Source organism: Vulpes lagopus, chromosome 6, assembly GCF_018345385.1.
Source record: "Vulpes lagopus strain Blue_001 chromosome 6, ASM1834538v1, whole genome shotgun sequence".
Taxonomy (NCBI): domain Eukaryota; kingdom Metazoa; phylum Chordata; class Mammalia; order Carnivora; family Canidae; genus Vulpes; species Vulpes lagopus.
The window spans coordinates 74,577,195-74,599,230 of record NC_054829.1 but is presented as its reverse complement, the minus strand read 5'-3'; the positions used below and the strand labels follow the sequence as shown (position 1 = coordinate 74,599,230).

The following is a 22,036-nucleotide window of genomic DNA, read 5'->3' as shown; positions in this document are numbered from 1 at the left end:
TGAGTGATTCCTTTGCTATTAAAATGCTCTTTCCTTGAAGTCCCCATACTTCATTTTCCTTTTCTTTCCCTTGCCTCTGGAGACACATCCAGAAGTGGTTGCAGCTGAGGTAGAAAAGGTGCTGCCTGTGTTCTTGTGAGGATTCTGATGGTTTCCTGACTCACATTTAGGTCTTTCATCAACTTTGAGTCCACTGTTGTGAATGATTTCAGGAAACAGTCCCCTTTCATTCTTCTGCATGTGGCTCTCCAATATTCCCCACACAATTTGTTGAAGAGACTTTCTTTTTCATTTGTATATTCTTCCTTGCTTTGTCAAGATTTTTTGACCTTAGGGTTTAGGGTCCATTTCTGGGTTCTCAAACTTTTCTATATTTGTGCCAGTGCCATAGTGTCCTGATGATCACAACGTTGTAATTTATCTAGACAACCAGAATCTGCATGTTTCCAGGTTTGCTTTACTTCAACAGGATTGCTTTGGATATTTGAGGTCTTCCTAGTTCCCTAAAAATTTTCTGATGGTTGCTCTAGATCTGTGAACAACGCTGGTGATATTTTTATGTGGATGCCCTTGAATGTTTAGCTTCCTCCTGGTTGCATAGTTATTTTATCAATATTCATTCTTCTAATCTATGAGAATAATATTTTCTGTGCTCTTGTGTCTTCCATACTGTCTTTCATAAGTGTTCTGGAATGTTTAACCTATCCATCCATCCTTCTTTGGTTAGGATTTTTCCTCATTATCTGATTATTTCTGGTGCAATTATAAATTACATCCAGTCCTTGATTTTCTTTTTTTCTGTTTCATTTGCACTATATAGAAAAGCTGCTGTCTTTCTTGTATTTATTTTACATGCACTGATTTTGCTGAATTCCAGTATCAGTTCCAGCAGTTGTTTCAAAGGAATCTTTGGGATTTGAACTTAAAGTATTGTGTCATGTGAGAGAGTGAAAGTTTGATTTTTTCTTTGCTGATTTAGATGACTTTTGCATCTGTTTTATGTCTGATTGTTGAGGCTAGGACTTCTAGTACTATGGTGCAGAACACTTGTGACCATGGGCATCTCTGTCCTGTTGCTGATTTTAGGGGAAAATCTCTCAAATTTTCCTCTTGAGGATTACATTCTCCATGTGTCTTCTGTAGGTGGCTTTTATGATGTTGAGGATGTCTCCCTATCTCTAGACAGCAAAAGGTTTTTATGAAGAAAGTATAGTATCTTTTGACAAAGATTTTTGGGCTTAAGTTGAAAGGACAAAATGGTCCTTATTCTTTCTTTTATGAATGAGTCAAATCCCATGTTTTGATTTTCAGATGCTGAGCCACCCTTGCAAACCAGAAGCTAATCCCATTTGTTCATGATGAATTATACTATGAATGTACAGTTGGATGCTGTTAGTTAGGATCTTGGTGAGAATTTTTCATCCATATCCATCAAGGATATTAGTCTGTAATTCTCCTTTTCAGTTGGATCTTTGCTTTTGAGGTCAAGGAAATGCTACCATTGGATAATGAGCTTAGAAGTTTCCTTTAATTTCTATTTTTTGAAAAATTTTCATGATATGTATTAAGTCATTTTAAATGCTTGTTGCATTCCTATGGGCAGCCCTCTGTCCTTGGACTTTTGATTGTTAGAAGACTTTTAAATATATATGATTTTCATTTCCATGTTTTGGGTCTGTACAGCTTTTCTATTCATTCCTGTTTCAGATTTCGTTGTTTCTACATTTATAGGAAGGCATCCATTTCTTCCAGATTGCTGAATATGTTGGCATGTTATTGCTCATAATATTGTCTCTCCTCAGTAATTTATTTTTCATTTATTTATTAAATATTTTATTTAATTTCAATTTGCCAACATATAGTAATACCAAGTGCTCATCTCATCATGTGCCCTCCTTAGTGCCCATCACCCAGGTACCATGTCCCACCACCCACCTCCCCTCTGCACCTCTTTGTTTGAGTCACAGAGATAGGAATCTCTCATGGTTTGTATTCCTCTTTGATTTATCCCCACTCAGTTTCCTTCCTTCCCTTATGATCCCTTTCACTATTTCTTTATTCTACATGTGAGTGAAACCATGATGATTGTCCTTCTCTGATTAACTTATTTCATTGGCATAAAACCCTGTAGTTCTGTACACCTTGAAGGAAATAATAGCTATTGATCCTTTCTGGTGACTGAGAAATATCCCCTTGTATATATATAAACTGTATCACGTTTATCAATTTATCTGGCAAAGGACATCTAGGCTTCTCTGAGAACTTGGCTCTTGTGGACATGACTGCTATAAACGTTAGGGTGCAGGTGTCCTGCTGTTTCACTGCATCGTATCTTTGGGGTAAATCCCCAGCAGTTTCTGGAGAGGAAGCCCAAACCCTGATGGGAAACCTGCCCACAATCTCCATATGCACCTGCTCCTGGGCCTTAAAGACAGAAGTGGTGAGTACTGCGCATCCCCTGTTGGTCCTGATCCCCTTCTATAGGGAGGTTTGTGTCTGGGCTCACAATGAGGTCACCTCACTGTGTCATTTGCACAGTAATACATGGCTGTGTCCTCGGCTCTAAGGCTGTTCATCTGCAGATACAGCGTGTTCTTGGCGTTGTCTCTGGAGATGGTGAATCGGCCCTTCACAGCATCTGCGTAGCTTGTGCTACTTCCATCACTGCTAATGTATGCAACCCACTGAAGCCCCTTCCTGGGGCCTGGTGGACCCTGTCTATGCTGTAGCTACTGAAGGTGAATCCAGGTGCCTCAGAGGAGAGTCTCATGGACCCCCCAGGATTCATCAGGTCTCCCCCAGACTCCCCCAGCTGCACCTCACCATGGACACCTGCAGACTAAGACATCCTGGTTAGGAAACTGTCCACATCCTCCATTTATCTCACTCACCTCCACCTACATACTCATGGTCCCTTGTTCTCCATGAATTACCCTTAAAATTAATGACAAGGAAAACCCCACTGATCACAGACTCCATGGTGGTTTGTCTATGTTGTGTCTTGATCACTGAATGGGGTCACCTGGGGATCCTGGGGCTGGAGCTCCTCTCCCAGCTGCATGATTGGGGCTGGGCTGGTATAATTAGAGGAGAGGAGGCCCTATTTGCATGTCCTCTGACTATATAACAGATCTATGCTTGCCTTTGAGTCATTAAAAGTCAACACAAGTGTTGCACCACAATTTCTCTAGCAATTTGTGCGATGGCACTATGACTATATGAAGTTCTAATGTGTAAGCAGAGTTATCTTTGCATTTCTGAGTGCAGTTTCAAAAGGCTGTCATCAATGTAGGTCATTTTCCATAGAATATTTTATCTCTTTAGTAAATTTTAATCCTAAATATTTATCTTTGATTCCAGTGTAAAGCGGATTATTTTGTTATTTTTGTGTAGGTAATTTGTTACTAGTTTGTAGAAAAATATCTTTATTTGCTTATTTTATATCCTGATTTTTTTCCTCAGCTCATTCATCATTTCCTGCACTTTTTAAAAGAATTTTATTTATTTACTCATGAGAGACACAGAAAGAGAGAGAGAGGCAGAGACACAGGCAGAGGAGTAGCAGGCACCATTCAGGAAGTCTGACATGGACTCAATCCTGGGTCTGCAGGATAACGCCACAGGCTGAAGGCAAGCGCCAATCCCCTGAGCCACCCAGAGATCTCCTCTTCCAGTTTTTATGTGAGGTATTTTCTCATTGACCCTAGTAAGACATTGTCATAGGCAAACAAATTACTTTCTTTCCAGTTAACTTTTCATTTCTTTTATGTAGTATTTATGCCAGGTTTTCTTTTAGATCCTCCAGTCTGGGGCAGAAATATTTTCCTCTGGTTTTTTGGATTCATTGTCTGGTCTAATCATGCATTTGATATAAGGCTGACCTAGAGGAGACAATAGATTTCATTTTGCATGTGGAGGACCTACCTAATATAAGGTTAGAGTCAGCAACTCATACCAGGAAAGGGTGTGTCTTCATGTCTTCTGCTCATTTCTGATTGTAGATTTCACTTTGTGGTTTATTTTGATAATTTGTTTGTCGAATTTGGAAACCCTTAATCTAAAGATAGACTTGCAAATATCTTCTCCCATTCTTTTTTTGGAAGATTTTATTTATTTATGCATGAGAGACAGAGATGCAGAGACACAGGCAGAGGGAGAAGTGGGTTCCCCACAGGGAGTCTGAAGCTGGTCTCAATCCCAGAGCCCTGGGATCACTCCCTGAGCCAAAGACAGATGCTCATGTTCCACAGGCATACCTAGCTTTTCCCATTCGTTAGGTTGTCTTTTAATTATGTTGAGTGTTTCCATAGCTGTCCATAGCTCCTCCCTTGGTGTAGTCCATAGAGTTCATTTTTGCTTTTGTTTTCCTTTTCTTGGAGATTCGAGTCCCAAGAACCTGTTGTAGGCAAGGTCACAAAATCTCCTTGATTTTGATGGTTTCCTGCCTCACATTTAGGTCTTTAACCTACTCTGAGTTTATGCTTGTGTGGAGTGTATGAACGTGGCCCAGGTTCATTCTTCTACTTGAGGTGTCCAATATTCCCAACACCACTTTTTGAAGAGATTGTCCTTTTTCCAGTCGATAGAGTTTTGTACGTTGATGAGGATAAGTTGACCACAGAGCTGTGAATCCATTTTTGGGTTCTCTATTCGATTCCATTGACCTATGTGTTTGTTTTACTGCCCCTATTATACTGTCTTGATGACCACAACGTTGATTTTTTTAATAATAAATTTATTTTTTATTGGTGTTCAATTTGCCAACATACAGATTAACACCCAGTGCTCATCCCATCAAGTGCCCCACTCAGTGCCTGTCACCCATTCACCCCCACCCACTGCCCTCCTCCCCTTCCACCACCCCTAGTTCATTTCCCAGAGTTAGGAGTATTTACATTCTGTCTCCCTTTCTGATATTTCCTACCCATTTCTTCTCCCTTCCCTTCTATTCCCTTTCACTATTATTTATATTCCCCAAATGAATGAGAACATATATAATGTTTGTCCTTCTCCAACTGACTTATTTCACTCAGCATAATACCCTCCAGTTCCATCCACGTTGAAGCAAATGGTGGGTATTTGTCATTTCTAATGACTGAGTAATATTCCATTGTATACATAAACCACATCTTCTTTATCCATTCATCTTTCGATGGACACTGAGGCTCCTTCCATAAATTTGAATTCCGCATTGTGATGCCTTTGGCTGTTTTGTCCACATTCGTTTGCCAAGTCATAATCCTTTTGTTTGCTTACAAATTTTAGGATTGTTTGCTCCATTTCCTAGAAAAATGTTTGTGGTGTTTTGATAGGGTTTGTATTGAATGTGTAGATTGCTGTTGGTAGCATAGACATTATTTATTCTTCCAATCCATGAGAATAGAATGTTTTCTATATATTTGTGTCCTTTTAATGTCTTTCATAAGCATTTTAGAAATTTTAGACTACACATACTTTCTGTCTTTGGATAAGATTATTCCTCATTATCTGATGTTTTGATGCAATTATGAATGGGTTTCATTGTCCTTGTTTTCTCTTTCTTCTGTTTCATTTGTAGTATATAGGAATGCCACTTACTTCCTTGTATTGATTTTGTATGCTCAGGTTTTGCTGAATTCCTGTATCAGCTCTAGCAATTTTTCGATAGAGTCTTTGGTGTTTGTCCTTAAAGAATCTTGTCCTCTCTGGCGAGTCAAAGTTTGATTTTTCTTTGCTGATTTGGATGACTTTGACTTTTTTTTGATTATTCAGGCTCAGACTTCTAGTACTATGTTGAATAACAGTGGTGACAGTGCACATTCCTGTCCTGTTCCTGATCTTAGGAGAAAAGCTCTCAGTTTTTTGAGGTTGAGGATCATTCTTTTTGTATCTTCTGTAGATGGCTTTTGTGAATTTGGGTGTATCACTACACAGAAATAGGTATTTTTTATAAATTTTATTTATTTAGTAATCGGAGGGGCAGGGGGAGAAGCAGGCCCTATGCAGGGATCCAGATGCGGACTTGATCCCAGGACTCCAGGATCATGCCCTGGGCCAGGCAGCACAACACCACTGAGCCACCTGTGCTGCTCCGGGAAGAGGTTTTTATGAAGAAAGCATAATGTCTTTTGTCAAATTATTTTTGGGCATCAGTTGAGAGGATAAAATGGCTCTTATCATTTTTTTTATTATGTGATTATCATATTGATCGGTTGACACATACTGAACCACCCTTGTAGCCCGGGAATTAAGCTCATTTCTTCAGTGTCATGAATAATCCTATTAATATACTGTTGGATCCTGATGGTTAGTATCTTGGTGAGAAATTTGGATCCAGATACATCAATGGTATTTTTCTGTAATTCTCCTTCTTACTGGGATGTTTGGTTTGGGGGTCAAGCTATTGTTGAAATCAGAGAACAAGTCTGGATGTTTTCCTTCAATTACTATTATTTGGAATAGTTTTAGAAGAATAGATATTGATTGTTCTTGTGGAATTTTCCTGGGGAAACTTCTGTCTGTGTAATCTTGTTTTGGGGAGACTTTTAATTATGATTGATTTTTATATCCAAGTAATTGTTCTGTGCAGCTTGTCCGTTCATTGCTGTTTCTGTTTTGGTTGTCTTTATGTTCCTAGGATTGCATCCATTTCTCCAGAACACCCGGTATCTTGGCTTATAGCTGCTCATAATTTCTTCTAACACTTGCTTGTAATTCTTGGGTGTTCGTTGTGATCTCTTCTCATTCATTCATGATTTCATTAGTTTGGGTACTTTCACTTTTAAATTGTCAAATCTGTCTAGTGTTTCCTTACACTTACTAACATTTTCATAATATTAGCTCTGAGGTTTCTTTATCTTCTTTTTTGTAATTCTTATATAATTGAGTTCTACTCTAATTTTCATTACTTCTCTTCTGTTAGTTTTTTTTTTAATTTTTATTTATTTATGATAGTCACAGAGAGAGAGAGAGGCAGAGACACAGGCAGAGGGAGAAGCAGGCTCCATGCACCGGGAGCCCGATGTGGGATTCGATCCCGGGCCTCCAGGATCGCGCCCTGGGCCAAAGGCAGGCGCCAAACCGCTGCGCCACCCAGGGATCCCACTTCTCTTCTGTTAGATTTAGGCTTTCTTTAATCTCTTTCCCCAGCTCGTTTAGGTGCAAGTTTATCTTGCTTGTTATAGATTTTTCCTGTTTTTGAGGAAGACCTGTACTGCTCAGTTCCCTCTGTGAATTGCTTTTGATGTGTCCCAAAGCCATACCGTGTTGTGATTTAATTTTCATTGATTAAAATTTTCTTTAATTACTTTAATTTCTTCATTGACCAATATCTTCTTCAGTTAGATGTTCTTTTATCTGCAATTATTTATTTGTTATACATTCTTTATTGACAATTCATTCCCAACATATAGAATAGCACCCAGGGCTCATCCCGTCGAGTGTCCCCCTAGTGCCTGTCATCCAGTCATCCCAAAGCCCCTCATATTTCCCCTCCCACTACTTCTTGTTCATTTCCTAGAGTTAGGAGTCTCTCGTGTTTTGTCACCCTCTCTATTTTTTTCCACTTATTTTCCTTCATTCCCTCTATAATACTTTACACATTTTTTATATTACCCGAATGAATGAAACCATATCATGTTTGTCCTTCTTTGACCTACTTCACTCAGCATAATACCCGCCAGTTCCACTCGTGTTGAAGCAAATGGTGAGTATTCCTCCTCGCTTATGGCTGAGTAGTATCACATTATATACATAGACCACATCTTCTTAATCCATTCATTGGTCGATGGACACCAAGGCTCCTTCCGCAGTTTGGCTATTGTGGACATTGTTGCTATAAACATTGGGGTGCAGGTGTCCTGACATTTCACTGCATCTGTATCTTTGAGGTAAGTCCCCAGCAGTGCAATTGCTGAGTCGTAGGGCAGATCTGTTTTTAACTCTTTGAGGAACCTCCACAGAGTTTTCCAGAGTGGCTGCACCAGTTCACATTCCCACCAACAAGAAAGAGGGTTCCGCTTTTTCCACATCCTCTCCAACATTTTTTTCCTGCTTTGTTAAATTCCACCATTCTCACTGGTATGAGGTGGTATTGTCTCTTAGGGCCCTTCCATGTTTTATTGTGTTTGACTTCTTGTTTCATAGCATATTGGTCTGAAAATATGCATGGAGTGAATTCAACCATTCTGTACCACTTGACACATGACCTGTGACCATGTATATGATCAATTCTGCAGTATTTCCACGTGCAAAAAAGAACGTGTATTCTGCTTTAGGAAAAATGTTCCGATACATTTTTTAAGTATGTCCAATCCAGTATGTCTCCCAAACCTCTTGTTTCCTTGTTGAGCTTCTGCTTAGATGATTCTCACTGATGTCTGGGGGACAATGAAGTCCCTGCTGTTAAGGTAATAGTAGCCATATGTATCATTAAATTTAGGGTTAATTGGTTTGTGCACTTGTCCTCTCCAAAGTTAGCGGTAAGAACCTTTAGAAAAGGTAGATCTCCTGTTGGATAAACCATGTTTATAATATAGTATCCTTCTTCATTCTTTATTACAGTCTTTATTTTATTTTATTTTTTATTATTTTTTATTGAAGTTCAATTTGCCAATATTTAACACAACACCCAGTGCTCATCCCACCAAATGCCCCCCTCAGTGCCCATCACCCAGTCACCTCAACATCCCTGTCCACCTCCCCTTCCACTACCCCTTGTTCATTTCTCAGAGTTAGGTGTCTGTCGTGTTTTGTCACCCTCACTGATATTTTCTTTTTTTTTTTTTCCTCACTGATATTTTCACTAATTTTCTCTCTTTTCCCTTTATTCCCTTTCACTAATTTTTATTTTCCTCAAATTAATGAGCCCATATAATGTTTGTCCTTTTCTTATTGACTTATTTCACTCAGCACGATACCTTCGAGATCCCTCTACATCCAAGCAAATAGTGGGTATTTGTCGTTTCTAATGGCTAAGTAATATTCCGTTGTATACATAGACCACATATTCTTTATCCATTCATCTTTTGATTATAAAGCAACTGGTGACTCTGGAAAAAAAAAGCATAAAGGATTCAAGAGACTTCATGACTGCAGAATTTAGATCTATCAGGCTGAAATTAAAAATCAATTAGATGGGATGCAATCTAAATTGGAGGTCCCAACAATGAGGGTTAATGAGGTGGAAGAAAGAGTGAGCAACATAGAAGACAACTTGATGGCAATGAAGACAGCTGAGGAGAAAACAGAAAAAGTATTAGAAGATCATGAGTAAAGGTTAAGGGAAATAAATAATACATCAGGTGGAAGATGATAAAGTTTTTATATACTTGTGTGTGTGTGATGTGTGTGTGAGAGAGAGTGTATGTGTGTGTGTGTCCTTCAGGGTCCATATTCATATCATGCCCTGGTGGGAATCAGTCTGCCTCTCAGGATGTTCGTTTTAATGAAACGAAGGGACACTTGCACCTCAAAGTTGACAGAGGCAAAGGCCACAATAGCAAAACTCTGGGAGGAGTCATGATGCCCTTCTACAGAAGAGTGATGAAGAAGATGCGGAAGGCGCCTCCTTGTACATCAACAGATGAATGGATATAGAAGATATGGTCTATATATACAATGGAATATTACACAACCATCAGAAATGATGCATGGCATGAAATAATATTTCCTTAAACATGGATAGAACTGGAGGCACTATTTCGAGAGAAATAAATCAATCATCAAAACGCAATGATATGGCCTCACTCATGGAATATAAGAAATATTAAAAGAGACTATTGGGGAAGGAGTGAAACCTAGTGGGGTAACACTACAGAGGAAGACAAATTTTGAGAGACACTTAACTCTGGGAAAAAATAAACTAAGGTTCACTAGAAAGGAGGGCTGGGGATGGGGTAATTGGGTGATGGGTGTTAAGAGGGTACATGATGTGATGAGCACTGAGTGCAAAGTAAACGTGGTAAATTCAATTTAAACAAAGAAAAAATTGAGATTAGCATGTGCCCCCAGCTGGAACAACCTACATGGATTGGGTGGATCAAAAAACAGACACTCATTCCCATAGTTCTGGAGTCTGGGAAGTCTGAGGTCCAGGTGCAGGCAAGTGTGGTTTTGGGAGAGCACCCACGTCCTAGCCCATCCTTTCCCTGTCACCTCACATGGGGTCAGGGTGCAGGGAGCTTATCCAGTCCCTGTGCATAAAGGCTTTAATGCAATTATGAGACTGGACCTCTTGACCTAAGTGTTCCCCTAAGGCACCACCTCCTCCACAAATCCCATGGAGCAGGACCCCATCCCCACCACTGACCCACAACACACACCCTAAGTCAGTGTCCTTCCCTAGCACCATCCAGGTATTTATGACATAATGAGAAGCCTGCCTGGCTCTCATCAGACATGAAGGTGAAGGTGATAAAAGCTTATACTCTTGTGATTGTGTGTGTGTGAGAGTGACCTCTGAGTCCACCTCCCTACCATGTCATATTGGGAATCTCTCTCACTCCCCAAATGTTATTAACATTTTTGCAGAATGTCTCTTTCTATTAAGTTGATTGGAGACTCCTCTATACCATGATGTGCAAGACAGTATGTCAGTTTGGGGTCCTGTGATACACAGTGAGTGCCACTAGGACTCATGAAAATGTTCAGTTGATGTGAATGGAGTTATTTGTAATTGATTAATATTTCTGGACAGGAAAAGTTAAGTACAAGTAAGTGTAAGTGCTATACTTGAATTTCTAAGTCTCTAAGAAAGACCGAAGAGGTAAACATATAAGGAAGTATTCAGAGGGACTCCCTGGGGGAACCAGCTCCATGGAGAGGAAGCCCAGGCCCTGACAGGAAACCTGCCAAGAACCTCCATCTGCACCTGCTCTTGGACCTTCAAGACAGAAGTGGTGAGGAGTGTGCACCTCCTGGTGGTCCTGATCCCCTTCTACATGGAGGTTTGTGTCTAGGCTCACACTGAGGTCGCCTGTGTCCCTTTCCAGAGTAATACAGGGCCGTGTCCTCAGCTCTCAGGCTGTTCATCTGTAGATACAGTGTGTTCTTAGCACTGTCTCTGGAGTTGCTGAATCAGCTCTTCACAGAGTCTGCGTAGTACATGCTACTTCCACTACTGCTAATTTCTGAGACCCACTGAAGCCCCTTCCCTGGAGCCTGGTGGACCCAGTACATCCAGTAGTTATTGAAGGTGAGTCCAGAGGCCACACAGGAGAGTCTCAGGGACCCCACAGGCTTCACCAGGTCTCCCCCAGACTCCACCAACTGCTCCTCACCCTGGACACCTGCAGACACAAGACATCCTGGTCAGGATGCTGTCTGACATCCCCTGTTTCTGCCACTCACCTCCAAGGTCTCTGGTTCTCCACGAATTACCTTTTAAAATAGCGACAAGGAGACTCTGGCAGAACAGAGATTTCATGGTGAGTTGTGTGTGTTGTCCTGATCTGTGAATGGGGTCACCTTGGGATCCTGAGGCTGGGGCTCCTCTCCCAGCTGCAGGGTTGGGGCTGAGCTGGTTTAATCAGCGGAGGGAGGGCCCTATTTGCATGTCCTCTGAGTATATATTCAGCTTCTGACTACAATTCGATTCTAACAAGTTAATAGCAAGGATTGCATTACCTTTGCAGATCACTTTGTGCAGATGTCACTGTGAAAATATGATATTCTCATCTGTGAGCGTTGTTAACTTTTCATTTCTGTTTTCTTAAAAAAAAGCCTTTTGTCAAAATACATCATTTTTACTATGGTATTTTATCCCCTATTGAAATTTAATCCTAAATCTTTATTTTTGATGCTAGCTAAAGTCATATTTTTGTGAATTTTATATAGATAATTTTCCTTAGTCTTTGGAATCATAGCTATATTTGTTTATTTTATATCTGGAACATTCCCTGATATCATTAATTAATTCCTAGAGTTTGTGAAATTTGTAGAAATTGCCTCTGTAGCAATCATGTCATATAGAAACAAATAACTTTTCTTCCCTCTTCTGATTAATTTTTTAAGTGCTAAATTTCCCTTAGTAGGTCTTCAACCTATTGTGGCCAAAAGATTTCTCTTCTGTTCTTCTGCTTTCTTTTTCTCATCTAATAAATCAGCAGATATAAGACATATCTATGGAGAGATGCATTTCATTTTCCACGTGCATGAATATGTAAAATACGACACCCAATGACCACTGTAGGCAACACTTCTGTCTGTTAGACAATATGACATTATATTGGTGGATATTTAAGGCCTGGATTTAGGTTTGGGTCAGTGAATGAGTGAGGAACTGACAAGGGTTTTTTGCAGAGCCTTCTGGGCCCTACATACTCTACTCTGATTCTTTTTTTTTTAATTAACTTTTATTGGTGTTCAATTAACCAACATACAGAAAAACACCCAGTGCTCATCCCGTCAAGTGTCCACCTCAGTGCCCGTCACCCATTCCCCTCCAACACCCGCCCTCCTCCCCTTCCACCACCCCTAGTTCATTTCCCCGAGTTAGGAGTCTTTATGTTCTGTCTCCCTTCCTGATATTTCCCAACATTTCTTTTCCCTTCCTTTATATTCCCTTTCACTATTATTCATATTCCCCAAATGAATGAGAACATACACTGTTTGTCCTTGGACAAACAGCGTATGTTCTACTCTGATTCTGAGTATAGTTTTTCCCTCATGATCCAAAGAAGGGGTCGTTCTCACCAGAGATATATTTCCTGCCCTCAGGGGTACTCATTTTCCATGAGTGGATTTCACTTCCTGAAACAGCTTCTCTGCCAGTTTGTTCATGTGTAAACTATGCAATAGGATGGAAGAGCTGAGTGACACTGTGAACATCAGGTCATGCCACTAGGATGGTGTAGAACCCTTCTAGAAGAATGATTGCATATAAACATAGATAAAGGATAAACAGTTATTGTAGGTGTTTGAGGGATTCCAGTAATGAAATCACCTAGTGAAACCTCTTTCGTCTATGGAGGGAGAGTAACAGATGTAGGTGAGTATTTGGTTGGGGACGTGGGGGACCAATGTCTTTCCCAGTGGTGAGGTGCACACCTCACAGCAGTCAGCATAACACAACTCTGGAAGGAGATGGTACCACTCAAATCCCTCAGGGTCATCAGAGACATGACTTGTGAAAATGCCAGAGCATCATTACTTGGGTTCATGTCTCACTAGGGCCATACCCTGTTCTGGCTGCTGTAACAGCCTCATTGAGCTCCCTGCGTGGAGCCTGCTTCTCCCTCTGCCCCATCTCTGCGACTGTCTCTGTATCTCTCAAGAATAAATAAATAAAATTTTCAAAAAAAGAAAAGAAAAAGGGATACCTGAGTTATTCTGAATAGAATAAATAGCAGAAGGATGAAGACTTCCATCATTCTTTCTGCCTGGAGGCTTGATTTGAACATCCATGTCCTCCTGCCTTGGAGACAGTTACACATGCACGTCTCCAGATTCTCCACTGAGAGACTCCTTCACAGTAAGACGAGAATTACTCCACTGGCTCCCCTGGGTCCCCACCTCATGAATGTAGATCAAGGACCTGTCAGCCTATTCAGTCATGGGACCCAATGGGCTATGGGTCCATTTCCTCAGGAGAACCCTTCAAAATGCATGCTATTACCTCTTGTGGGTAAAGTAATTTCAGAAAGATGCCATCCTATAAAGTCCTGAGAAGCAAATTGCTATGAATTAAGCATCATCTTGTGTGTTTGGGACCAGAGATGGTTGAGGATAATGAGCAGCTATGAGATCCTGGAGAAGCCTCATGATCCAGAAGGAAGAGACATCTCGAGCTTGGACTCACTTGGGGGAAGACAGTTTCTGCTCATCCTGGGAGAAATTCCTAAACCATGCAGGATTAGGACAGGGAAGTGCAGATGTGATCTGAGGGTGATATCATCATGTATGTAAGACAGGCAGATAATGATTTTGACTAAGAGATATTCTAATAAAATGAGTACAATAATGAATTGAAATTTTAAAGATCAATTCATGTAGTTATCGATATAGAGTCAATGGTTAGTAATCACATCTTTCAGTATTTTGTCCACCAATAAATTTTACTTTTAAGTATTATTTATGGAAGTATTTTATATAAAAATATTACACATCCTATAGCACTCTCTGTCCTACCTGAATTTTAGGTAGTTCCTTGAACAAGGCGACCCCAACTTCTCTGAGCAAGCCCTCCCCAGATCCCTGTGCACCTGCTCCTGGGACACCAGCCTTGTGCTGGGTGGTCCTGAGAGCCCCCTGTAGCCCAGACCCCGACTCTGATTGGAGGACCCTGTCTGGGCTCACAGGGTATTTACTGCACTAAATCTCTACTGCAGTAGAGATGAAGTGTCTCTACTCCAGTAGTACATTGTGAATGGGCACAGAATATGACACCCTAAGTGTGTACCTGGAATTTACACTCCTCGAGAAAGAGCCAATGCAGAGATATATTGACCCTCTCGATGTCTGAGTTGAAATCAATCTCCTAAAGGAAAGCCGTCCTCTTGTCTTCCTGTTCCAGGAAAAAACAGTTCATTACCATTACAGAAAAATGACTTTCCAGGGCTTCTGTTTCATATTTCTTTCACACCTGCAGGTTTGATTTCCTGGCGTCCTGCAAGCTCCACTACTGCCCTGTGTTGTGGTGACCACCAGTACCTGTCCAGGACAGGGCCCTGTGAGGAGGAACCTCTGCAGGAACTGGTCATTGAAGGGGTGATGGCAAGGATGATGTCCTGACCTAGATTGAGCCTGAACCTGGCACGTCTCAGGCCAGGAATTGGGACCATGAGTTCATGAGTGTCCTACCAGAATGTGATGTTTGTGTTTCTCACACGGAGACAGGGACAGAGAAATTTATCCATGGGGTTCACATCATTTCTTTACCCCAAGCACGTTGTCAGATTTCAAAAAAAGGAGATATTCCAAGCTCATTAATGACATATCTAAATATGACTGAAGTCATACAGTGATTGCCTTACTTTGATTGACTCACTTCACTTAGCATTATAATTGCTACCTCCATCCACATAGTTCGAAATGGATTAGAGTTCATCCCATGTATGAATAGTTTCAATAGTTTGACTAATGTACATAATGTTGCTTAAAAATCCAGGTGCGGGATCCCTGGGTGGCGCAGCGGTTTGGCGCCTGCCTTTGGCCCAGGGCGCGATCCTGGAGACCCGGGATCGAATCCCACGTCAGGCTCCCGGTGCATGGAGCCTGCTTCTCCCTCTGCCTGTGTCTCTGCCTCTCTCTCTCTCTCTGTGACTATCATAAATAAATAAAAATTTAAAAAAAAAGTTTAAAAATCCAGGTGCATGTGTCCCTTTGAATTTGTATTTTTGTATTCTTTTTTCCTTTATGTTTTTGAAGACTTTATTTATTTATACATGAGAAACGCACACACAAAGAGAGGCAGAGACACAGGCAGAGGGAGAAGCAGGCTCCATGCAGGGAGCATGATGTGGGACTTGAACTCGGAACCCCAGGATCATGCCCTGAGCTGAAGACATATGCTAAACCACTGCAACAACCAGGGATCCCCGGATCCTTCTCACCCTTGAGATACATGGAGACATTTGTATATTTTTCATATTTAGGGAAATAGTAAATAAGTGTAAGCACCTTTGTCTTCTGTGCATATAAAATAACTGTTTTCCTAAAGAATCTAACTTTTAAAATCAGAAACTGAATAGTTAAGCACAGATTCCTGGTCCAGAGAGGCTCCCTGGGGAAACTGCTCCTTGGAGAGGAAGCCCAGACCCTGACAGGAAACCTGCCCAGAACCTCCATCTGCACCTGCTCCTGGGCCTTCAAGACAGAAGTGGGGAGGAGTGTGCAACCCCTGGTGGTCCTGATCCCCTTCTACAGGGAGGTTTGTGTCTGGGCTCACACTGTGGTCCCCTCACTGTGTCTGCACAGTAATACACGGCCGTGTCCTCGGCTCTCAGGCTGTTCATCTGCAGATACAGAGTGTTCTTGGCATTGTCTCTGGAGATGGTGAATCGGCCCTTCACAGTGTCTGCATAGACTGTGTTGCTTCCACTCTCACTAATACCTGCGACCCACTGCAGCCCTTCCCAGGAGCCTGGTGGATCCAGCTCATGCCATAATTACTGAAGGTGAATCCAGAGGCCACACAGGAGAGTCTCAGGGACCCCCCAGGCTTCACCAGGTCTCCGCCAGACTCCACCAGCTGCACCTCACCGTGGACACCTGCAGACACAAGACATCCAGGTCAGGAAATGTCCCACATCCCCTGTTTCTCTCACTCACCTCCACTCACATAGTCAGGGTCTTTAGTTCTCCATGAATTACCTTTTAAAATAGCGACAAGGAAAACCCAGCAGAGCACAGACTCCGTGGTGTTTTGTCTGTGTTCTGTCCTGATCCCTGAATGGGTTCACCTGGGGATCTGGGGCTGGGGCTCCTCTCTCAGCTGCAGGGTTGGGGCTGGGCTGGTTTAATCAGTGGAGGAAGGGTCCTATTTGCATGTCCTTTGAATATATAATCAGCACCACACCTAGATGTGATTCTATACAAGTTATTAACAGGGATTGCTTTACGTCTCTAGCCCACTGTGTGTAATGTCTTTTGACGTTATGAAGTGTTCAAATATATGGGAAAAAATGGACTTTTCATTTCCTTTTGACTTTTTGTGGGTCCTGACTTGACAGAAGGGCTTCAGGTTTTAACTTTTGAATGCAGTGTTGGGTTTTTCATAAAATGTGACTAATTTGTGGAGGCAATCACTTCTGCCTCAACAGTTAAGATGTTTTCAAGATAAAACCATGTTAGACATTTTCAAGCGGTTTTAGGCATCATAGGAAAGAATCATGTACAATCAGTCCTTCATTCTGTCAATACAGGGTTCCCATTTATGTCTGGGCATACTGAAGCATCCTTGCATCCCAGGGATGATTCCCTCTAGGTCATCCTGTGCGATCTGTCCATATGCTGTTGGATTCAGGATGCAAGGATTTTTGCATTTATATGCATCTGAGATATTACCCATGAGACCCACCTTGTGGGGTCCGTGGTGTGGGTTTGCTGTCAGACTCATCCCGGCCTCCTTAAATCAATTTGGTCACGATCCATTCTAAATACGTTTTGAAAGACACTGAAATGTTTGGCCTTAATTCTTAAAATATTTTGAATATTCGTAGATAAAGCATTCTGATTTTGTTTTTTTTTCATTGCATTATTCTTTTTAAATTATTCATTGTGTTTTTTGAGGCAGAACTTTTTAAAATATTTTATTTATTCATGAGAGACATAGAGAGAGAGGCAGAGACACAGGCAGAGGGAGAAGCAGGCTCCATGCAGGGAGCTTGATGCGGGACTCGATCCTGGGTCACAAGGATCAGGCCCTGGGTCATAAGTGGAGCTAAACTCCTGAGCCACCTGGGCTGCCCCAGGCATAATTTTTAGATAATGGTTTCAGGCTTCATATTTGTTCTGTTTTGTTCATTTTTTATTTCTTCATGAAACAGTTTTCGTTTATTGATAATACTAGGAATTTTTTAATTTGCCTTGGTTATCCATTATTTGCACTATTAAAATCTTAGAATTTTTTTCATGGTCCTTTCTATTTTTTTGTGTCAGTAATTTCTTCTCTTTGAAATCTTCTTATATGTATTAAGGCTTACCTATTTTCCTAGAGTGCCTATGAGTTAAATTTCATTTTTATTTTCTATATACTTATTAACTCTCTCTGAGTATTTTTCTTGGTTTATACAAATACACAAATATATTTTGTTCTAATGGTTTTAATGTTAAGTTATCAAATATTAATTGTTTTCTTACATAATAGAAAAACTCCACATTCATATGGAAAATAAAATCACATGAAAGTCACCATACAGTTTGAAGAAATAAGAACAATAGTCAGACATCACACATCCCTCTACAGAAATGGATTTCAGTCACACATTAAACATTTCAGTGACAGCCTAACATCAGACATGGAGACAGTGGAGCACATTACAGAGCCCAGAAGTAAATGTGTGCATATAGAGTCAGAATTCCTTCAACCACAAGATATCTAGGAATGCAAAGTGGGAAAGGATAGTCTCTATAGCAAAATGGTGTGGGACAACCTCATACAAATAATGATAATTGGTCCTTATCAAACATCACACAGATACAAGGACAAAGAAAAGCTCAAAAGGGATTAAAAAGTTAAGCAGAAGCCTCAACCCTAGAACTTATACAGGTAAACTAAACAGAAAACATTGTGATATTAACTTGGCTGTGATTTATTTGTTTTTTTAAGATTTATTTATTCATGAGAGACACAGAGAGGGGCAGAGACACAGGCAGAGAGAGAAGCAGACTCCATGCAGGGGGCCCGACGTGAGACTCGATCCCAGAACTTCAGGATCACGCCCTGAGCCAAAGGCAGTCACTCAACTCCTGAGCCACCCAGGCATTTCATGATTTATTTGATATAACATTAAAATCACAGCCAAAAAAACAAAGACCGATGAGTGAGCCTACCTCATGCACAAAGTGTGCAGAACAAATATTAGCAGAGCAAGAAGGTAGCCTATGAAATGGGAGACAGTGTGTTCAACTATATACTGAGACGGATTTAGTCTCCAAAATACAGAAGAGACTTATAACCTCAATAGAAAGTCTGACAAAACACAATAATAACAAACACAAATCTCTCTTTAAACAGTTGCTCAAGGATGGGTCGCCTGGTTGACTCACATGGTTAAGCATCTAACTCTTGATGTAACTCTTGGTTGTGAGTCACGTCGTGATCTCAGGATCCTGGAATTGAGCCCCAAGTCAGGCTCTGGTCATGGGGAATCTGCTTGAGATTTTCTTTCTCTCTCTCCGACTCCTCTCCTTCTCTTTCTCTCTAAATAAATATATAAAATATGATTTTTTAATCTGGACAAGTTCTTCTATATTTATTTCTGTATAGAAAACAAACAGTACTGGGATCCTGTGCAGACAGTTGATTAAAACTGTGACCTCACTCTGTTCCCAAACACTTGACCTCATTTCCATCTGAGTGAGAGGAAGGTCTAGACCTCAGGTTGTGGGGAGAGACGGTAGCTGGAGACAGATGGAATCAGTAGAGGTGTCTTAACCTAGTCCTGCTCATCTACAGGAGAGAGCCAGAGCCAGAGATGCTGGAGGGGACAGTTCCTATCACAAGACACGTCAGACTCTCAGGAACCCCCCAACAGAGGACAAGAGGTGGTTTGATTCAGTGGGGGCAGCATGTAGCCTGATGCAGGTTTGTTTCAGTGTGCACAGGAGGGCAGCATGCAGCCTGATGCAGAGGAGCTCATCATCTGGGTTTGGGGAAGAGAGATGGAGAGAAAGCCCAACCAAACAATTGTGACCCTGGCCTGGCTGTACAAATGCCCCAGGCTGCACGGCCTGTCATGTCTGAGACTGCTGACCTTCATGGAACAGCATGTCCTTGATGTTCCCCTGGGATCATAGGTGGGCATCAATAGTGTGGTTCTTGTTGCAGAATCCTGTCCCATTAATGGATGTTTTCCACTGGCATTATTCTTTAAATCAGGCTTTTGGGGGGTTTTCTAGGCATCTAACAGAAATGAAGACATTATAATTCATCACATGCCATTTTTACAAGAACATTGGGTTTCTTTATTCTGGAGCAATCACTGAGGAGTGGGATTTCCAGGTCCCCTGGTAGGTTATCCATCTTTAATTTCAGGAGGAACAGAAAAATGATTTTCCAGGGCTTCTGTTCCATTTTTCATTTCTACTTGCAGGGTTGAAACCCAGGTGCCCTGCATGCTCCCCGGATATTCTGGTCATTGCTTCTTTCATGCCTGAGCCCCCATGATGAGTGTATAGAGCATCTCATTACCCTGAAATATCCTGGTGGGATGTGTCCTCTCCTGTGCTTACTTCATGTATCTGTACCCTCCTGTATAACATGTCCACACAAGGCTCTGCCTGTTTTATAGATGAATTCTGTTGTTTTTTTTTCCATTGAGTTTTGAGGGTTCTTATGATATTCAGGTGAAAGTTCTTTGTTGGTTATGAAATTTGTGCAAGTTTTCTCTTGGTCCATATCTTGTATTACCTTGATTAATATATGGGTAAAAAAATGTAGCTGATTTTCACTAAGTGTATTCTTAATATTTGATGCTATGCATAATTATTTTTACCTATAACATTCTGATTTCATGATTAATGATTGCTTATGAATAGTTTCTCCATTTACAATATATTGAAAAGTCTTGTTTTCTTTTTCCTGGTCTCCTCAGTGTTGACCTGTCCCCTAATTGTCTCTACTATATCAGTGTTATTTTTTTATATGAATATAGAATTTGGCAATTGATTTTCATGTTGCTCTTTTTGTAAGCTGTACGAATTTTTTTCTCATATTCAGACGTGAACTTGTGATTTAATGTAAGATGCTCTGTTGTATCTGATCAGTCTGGTTGTTCAACAGGTTCACCTAGTTGATTTTTCACAAAGTGTATTCTTAATATTTGGTATTATGCATATTGATATTTTATCTATAACATTCCTATTTCATGATTAATGATTGCCTATGAATAGTTTCTCTGTTGACAATATATTGAAAAGTCTTGTGGTTTTTTTTTTCCTGGTCTCCTCAGTGTTGACCTGTTCCGTAATTGGTCTGTAGTAACTCAGTGTTTACATATTATATAAATATAGATTCTGGGAATTGATTTTCATGGTATGGTTTTCATAAACTATAGCAATTCTGTTCCCATGCTCAAATGTGAACTTGTGATTTCATGGCAGATGCTCTGCTGTATCTCATCAGCTGGTTGTTCATCACGTTGAATAGATGTGATTCTGCTGTGAAACATTATCATTTATCTTTCCAGGTGTTGGACTTTCTATACATCTTGCTGCTGTTAAGAGACAGGTTGTGGTACTCAGCCTTTTCCCTCCAGACTTTGGCATTGACTCCAGGGCCTTCCCCTGGCGGCTGATGTACCCATACGACACCCTCAGTGACATGCGCAGTGAGAACCCAGAGAAGGGGCAGGTGAGTGTAAGGGTCTGCCTGGGTTTCCCCAGCCCAGATCCAGAGTCCTGCAGGGGAAACTGGGACAGATCTCCTGTGGACAAGGGCACCACAGGATGGGGACAGGACTTGCCTTCCCTGAGTGAGCCTCCAACATGAGCACTCAGAGGGAATGATGGTCAGCAGCAGGCGTGAGGAGCACAGGATGCCCAGGCGGGCATGCAAGAGTCACTTCCCTAAACACAATGCTTGGCTTTTCAACCAAGGGGAGGATTTGTGGATTATTCCATCCTCACAAATGTCCTGACTCACATGTGCATGGGATTCAGGGCCTTGCCACATAGAGACTGAGGCTGCCTGGGAGGAACAGAGAAGCACTTACATCTGGGAACCCATGTCCTAGATCCCAAACGGACCACTCCAACCTTCAGGACTGGAGCCCTCAGGACACGAAACCCTCTCCTCAACTTGATCCAGGGACCCTCACCCTGGGGCTTCTTGACTAGAGGATTTACTGTAGATGTGTAGAATGGGCCCGTTCCTCCTGCCTGCTGAGGTGGTGGTGTCATCCTTCAAAGAGCAGGAATCTATTGTGGGGACCTTGTACTAGCGTCACTGTGATTAGGAGAGAGAGGGATGACATTGTTCAATAAGATGGGGTCAATGGACAGACCATTTTCATAGACTGTGGAAGTAAGGGCATGTTCTTGAGATATGTGCACAGTGTGTACTTTCCCTTAACAATAATTCATGAATATCTTGATGTGCATAGTCAGGTTTGAGACTCAGGATACCACATATGATCCCCTTCCCTGTTCATCAGCCCAATACTGCATAGGGTCGCTGGGCAGCTGGTTGGCAGCATGTTCACCCCTATCCTCATCTGTCCCTGAACTGGATACGGTCTCATTTCACGTCAGTCCTGGAGAATTCCTCCATGGAGATTGTCCTCAACACTATGTATAACTAAATGCAGATAACTGATGATACTGAATCACTACCATGTTAGACATCTGAATGGTGGACAAACTAAGCACCAGAATTTGTGAAAGTTGGGGATTATAT

The 22,036-nt window shown here is 41.3% G+C and overlaps 1 pseudogene and 1 gene segment (V, D, J or C); both read right to left on the bottom strand.

Annotated features, from left to right (window-relative positions):
• Window positions 1–2,513: 2,513 nt before the first annotated feature.
• On the bottom strand, window positions 2,514–4,635 carry LOC121492612. The segment is given in 2 exon segments: window positions 2,514–2,729; window positions 4,525–4,635. Coding segments are annotated over 2 exon segments (327 nt in total).
• An 11,073-nt stretch (window positions 4,636–15,708) lies between these two features.
• Window positions 15,709–17,035, bottom strand: LOC121492611 (annotated as a pseudogene).
• Window positions 17,036–22,036: the final 5,001 nt, after the last annotated feature.